Here is a 4,879-nt window from a genome sequence, read left to right on the forward strand (position 1 = left end):
GTCTATCTATTGCATGTGGAATGTCAGAAACGAGGTTTACCATTATGGTAAAGTAGCGTCGACCCAGTCTCTGAACAGGGTTGTTATCCAGTGGCTCCAAAAGAGTGGAAGTAATGACGAGATTCTTCAACGCCATGCAGGTCAAAACAACGAAGTAGCCTCACCTTGCTGGACTTTGTCTAGGTCAGGTCACTATAAGTGCTTTGTTGATGCTGCTTGGAAGGATGGAGCCTCGGCTGCTGCTATTATTTGTGTGGATGCCACAAATCAAATCTAGGCAGTTGTTGTGGAGAAATTCCAGGCAAAGTTGCCTTTGGAAGCTGAAGCGCGCTCAGCTTGGCATGCTATCCAGGTGTGCAAGCACCGGAGGAGTTGGAAGGTGTCGACATCTTTAGTGACTCTCAAGTGCTGTGCAAAGCTGTGGCTGTGTTTCAATGTCCTAATTGGACCCTTTTTTCAGTTTTGACTCTATTTTTAGTGTTGTTTTGGAAACTAGTTGTAAGTTTCAGTATATACCTCGTTTGGCTAATGATGCGACTCGCTAATGGGGTCTTTCTGTTACCCTTTGTGGTAGACTCTCCTTTTGGGAGATAGCCCCATGTGGCTATCAAACTTTTTTCTATTTGCAACCAAGTAGCTTTTGTTTTATTTGTTAAGTAACTTTTGTTTTCTCACAATATATATATATATATATATATTTATATATATATGGATGCATCGTCTTCTAGGTACGCGACAAGAAATGTTTTGAAGGTGGAGAAAAATAACAAGAAGGGCGAATCATCCGCATCAATATCTGATCCAATGGACAGTAAACACCCAAGTACCAAAACCAAAATACTTACCAGGTACACAGGAAAATTTCTTCTTCTCCTTCCTCCATAATCTACCAGAAAAAGTCAAGTCTCTTACTCGCAACAATCTCTAGCTCTTTCCTTTCTTCCACGTGTTTCTCTGCATGTCATCCCAAACTCCACTCCTCTCCACGTACCAAATCATCTTCTTCTAACCCATACACCTCATAATAATCCTCTCGCCCCAAACCACAACCTCTCTCCCTCTCTCTCTTTACACCCCACCATGGCAGATCGCCAAAACCAGACGCCCACAACCACAGCCTCATCATTACTACGTAAACTCCAAGACCATTTCCCCAACTCCACCCAGCTCCTTGGGGTCCTCACCCTCGTAGTCTCCGGCTCCATTTTCCTCATCCTTACCGGAGCAACCGTCACCGTGACCATCCTCGCTCTCATTTTCTTCTCTCCCTTGATCATCATATCCAGCCCCATATGGGTTCCCGTTGGTTGCTTTCTCATAGTTATCACCGCCGGCTTCTTGTCCTTTTGTGGCTTTGGAGTCGCCGTCGTTTCGGTTGCTGCGTGGACTTATAAGTACTTTAGGGGACTGCACCCGCCCGGTTCGTACGGGGTCGACTATGCACGGAGTCGGATTTATGATACTGCTAGTCATGTCAAGGATTATGCCAGAGAGTACGGCGGATATTTGCAGAGTAAAGCCAAGGATGCGGCTCCCGGTGCTTAGACCACCATTGTTGAACTGATAGGGTCGTTGGTTTATTAGCACGGACGACATGTTCTCGAACTTGTGTTTATTTTAATCAAATCTTGTTATTTTGTATCTGTTTTTCAAGTATTAAAAAAAATATATGCCTTGCTAAAAAGTAAAAAAAAAAAAAAAAAAGAACACACATCACCGTGTTAATTTGTGTCACTATATTGTAAAAGGTGGGTGATTTGGAATACTTTTCGATCGATTTTCACATCTCTCTTTTCATTCAATTTTTTTGTTTGATTGTTAAGGAATGGGACTCATCTGAATTAAAAATTAATGTTGGATTTATTGTGTATATCAGTATAAGACTTATACTGATATACATAATAAATAAGTGTGCTTGTAGATGCAAATGAAATTAATTGGGATCATTAAGTTAGCAAATTGGTAGTAGCTAATTACACTCTACAAGAGAAACTTTTGTACTCTTTTAAAAATTAAATTAAATTATGTGCAGAGAAAATTGAATGATGTGTATTCCACTCCTGATTTACAAAAAATATTATCTGATTTAACTAAATTGTTGAATTTATTTTCTAGCATATGGTGCAGTTGTAAAATTATCTTCTCAACATCTATCTTGACAAAATAAATAAATAAAAAAATTAGGAAAAATGATCTTCTACTCTGTTTCATCAGAATTTTCGTATCCGTATGTTTAAATTTTTTGATTTTTAATTATTTAATTATTTTTAAATAATTTACATATATTTTCAGAAGTCATAAAATATAATAAATATTTAATTAAAATTTTTAAATAATTTTAATAAACAAAATTTTTAACAAAAAATAGAATTAAAATATTACAAAATTAATTAAAATCTTATTAATTAATTTTAAATAAATCTAAATTTTAATTAAAAGTTGTAGGTAAGATTGAGGGTGGAGATCTAAGATGGTAGGTAAAAGTGAGATTGAGTGATGAAATATGATTATTTTTGTTAATTAACTTAAAATTTAAGTTTGTTTAAAGTTAATTAATTAGATTTTAATTAATTTTTAAAAATTTTAATTTTAATTTTTGTTTGTTTTTTATTAATAGAGTTTATTATAATATTTTAATTAAATAGTTCTTTTATTTTATGAATTCTGAAAATATATTTAAATTTATTCGGATGAAGAAAATTTACTAACAATATTCATTACAAGTTACAGTGCAGTAAATAGAATTTAAAAATCCCTTTAAAATGGCTTTACAACACAAGCAAGTCAACTTCTATTTTAGTGAAAATCTTCAAGCAAAGCCTCCCACTGGTATAATGGTTTGCTGGACTCCTTCTAGCTCCAACTCGAATTCAATGAACAATGAAGCAATGAATGCTTCAGACCTTTTGCATAATTTATTGAAGAAATAATTTTTTAGCTACTAAAAAATATAGGATTAACATGCACAAAATGAATATATATATATATATACACACTAGGGCACCAAAGGAGAAACCGAGCTAACCAAAACATGTGATGAATAAAAAATCATGTGTTACTGGGCTTTCATTATTGTAACATGAAAACATGTCTAAACATAAAGTTCAAAGCATGACACTAATTTACACTTACAAACTCCCCCGTTGGCACGCATATGAATAATGATCACGTGATTCGTAATTTAGCACACAAATAGGCAGAGATAATAGCAAATAGACCAGGACAACAACATCTAAATATTTTGATCAGAGTGCTAATTCAAAAGTATAAACCTGCTCAAAATACATCAAGTCATCCATAAAAAAAAATAGTCAAAGATAGCAGGACAGATGATTAGTCTAGAAACTGAAAACAAAAGTCAAAAGATAAACAAAAGACAAACCATTCAGTGTTTAGAGGGCATGCCAACGGAGATACCCCAATTACTTGGTAGACGAGGACTTCTTATAGCATTTCTTTGTGCCAAGAAGCACAGTGAACTCCCCCTGAGTAGTTGTGAAAGATCTCGGTGGCGCAAAAGAAGGACCCATGGCAGTAGCATAAGGCTCGGGTTGAGAAGATGGTGGGTCAATTGGAGGATCTGCAAACACAAATGTAGTGGCAGCAGAGCTGGTAAAAGTCTTCCCCTGAAGGGTTGCGCTTCCTCAAAAGAGTCATCAGTAGCACTTGGAGGCACGAAGATAGGAGGGCAGGTTGAGATATTGGAGCACAGTGTCTTGAAAGGCTTGAGAGCGGCATTATCCAACCAACACTCAGACGAAAAAGCATGAAATTCATCCTGAAGGGTGTGGACCCAATCAAATAACTTATATTTCTAAGAGGACTGTTTGATATCCAATGAAGAGGCATCCATAGGATCTTTCACATAAGAAACCTTCTTGGGAGCTTTAGATTGAGTGGAGGCTAAGTTGATAGCCTTGATATTAATACGGGTGTCCAAAATCTTAGACAGAATGGCCAAGAAGAGGTGAGCAAACCTCTGAATCAAACAAGACAGGGGCAAAATGCGAGAGACCCCTAGCCAAAATGTAGCATCCAGAATCACTTGAAACAGGTAGTGGAGTAGACTAATGGACTTGCAATAGCCCACTGCTAATAGGAATCAAGCCAAGTCAGCACGAACAGTGGATTTGTGAGAGGTGGATTGCAAGTTGTAGATGGCAATGATTGTAAGGAACGGTTCCTCTAGCGCAGCGGAAATTGCGGTAATAGTATACAACAAAAATTTTCATATAAACAATCTCTATATGAGAATCCTTTAATTTGCAATATATTAATCAATATATAATATGAATATGAAAAATAATACGAAATTATTTACCTCTTGTAGCATATGATGAATCATTGAATCTTTTCGTATGTATTTCGATCTTCCTATCCTTGCTTAAGTACTCACACCTGGATATTACAAGACGTTCTCTACACCTCAAGATGTGGTTGGCCACATAGAGAACAATGATCAATTTTGTGAATCAAAATATTCTCAAAACATGAGACTTCGGATTATATGCTAGAGAGAATATGTTTTTCTTTTTGTGAAAAAGATGATAGTTTTTCTTCTCGGTATAAAACTTGTTGTTTCTATTTTCTATCAAATAACATATATAGACATTATTACCATAATAATAATTAAGAAGAAAAATCAATCACCATTTATAATAATAATGATAATAGACAAAAATCTAACATTCTATTTTAAAACCCTTTTTAAAATGTTTAATTAATTAATTAAAAATAAAAATAAAAAACCAATATCTGATATCATTAGATATGCCACAAGCATAGTGCAGTCCAAGTCCTATGCGTGTGGCCTATCCCTGAAAAATGACATTTTTATTTTTCATGTGTTTTTACTTTTAATTAAACAATAATTAGATAT

The 4,879-nt window shown here is 35.1% G+C and overlaps 1 protein-coding gene across 1 annotated transcript; it reads left to right on the forward strand.

Moving 5' to 3' along the window:
* The first annotated feature begins 742 nt into the window (after nt 1-742).
* LOC133830852 (oleosin) lies at nt 743-1,707 on the forward strand. Its single transcript, XM_062260930.1, has one exon. It carries the CDS (start codon nt 1,081-1,083, stop codon nt 1,543-1,545), a length of 465 nt encoding a protein of 154 aa, XP_062116914.1. The 5' UTR covers nt 743-1,080; the 3' UTR covers nt 1,546-1,707.
* Nucleotides 1,708-4,879: the final 3,172 nt, after the last annotated feature.

The sequence above is a fragment of the Humulus lupulus genome, chromosome 4, assembly GCF_963169125.1.
Source record: "Humulus lupulus chromosome 4, drHumLupu1.1, whole genome shotgun sequence".
NCBI lineage: Eukaryota > Viridiplantae > Streptophyta > Magnoliopsida > Rosales > Cannabaceae > Humulus > Humulus lupulus.

Coding starts and splice junctions, on each gene's coding strand:
- LOC133830852 (XM_062260930.1), top strand. CDS start 1,081: ATGGCAGATCGCCAAAACCAGACGCCCACAACCACAGCCTCATCATTA.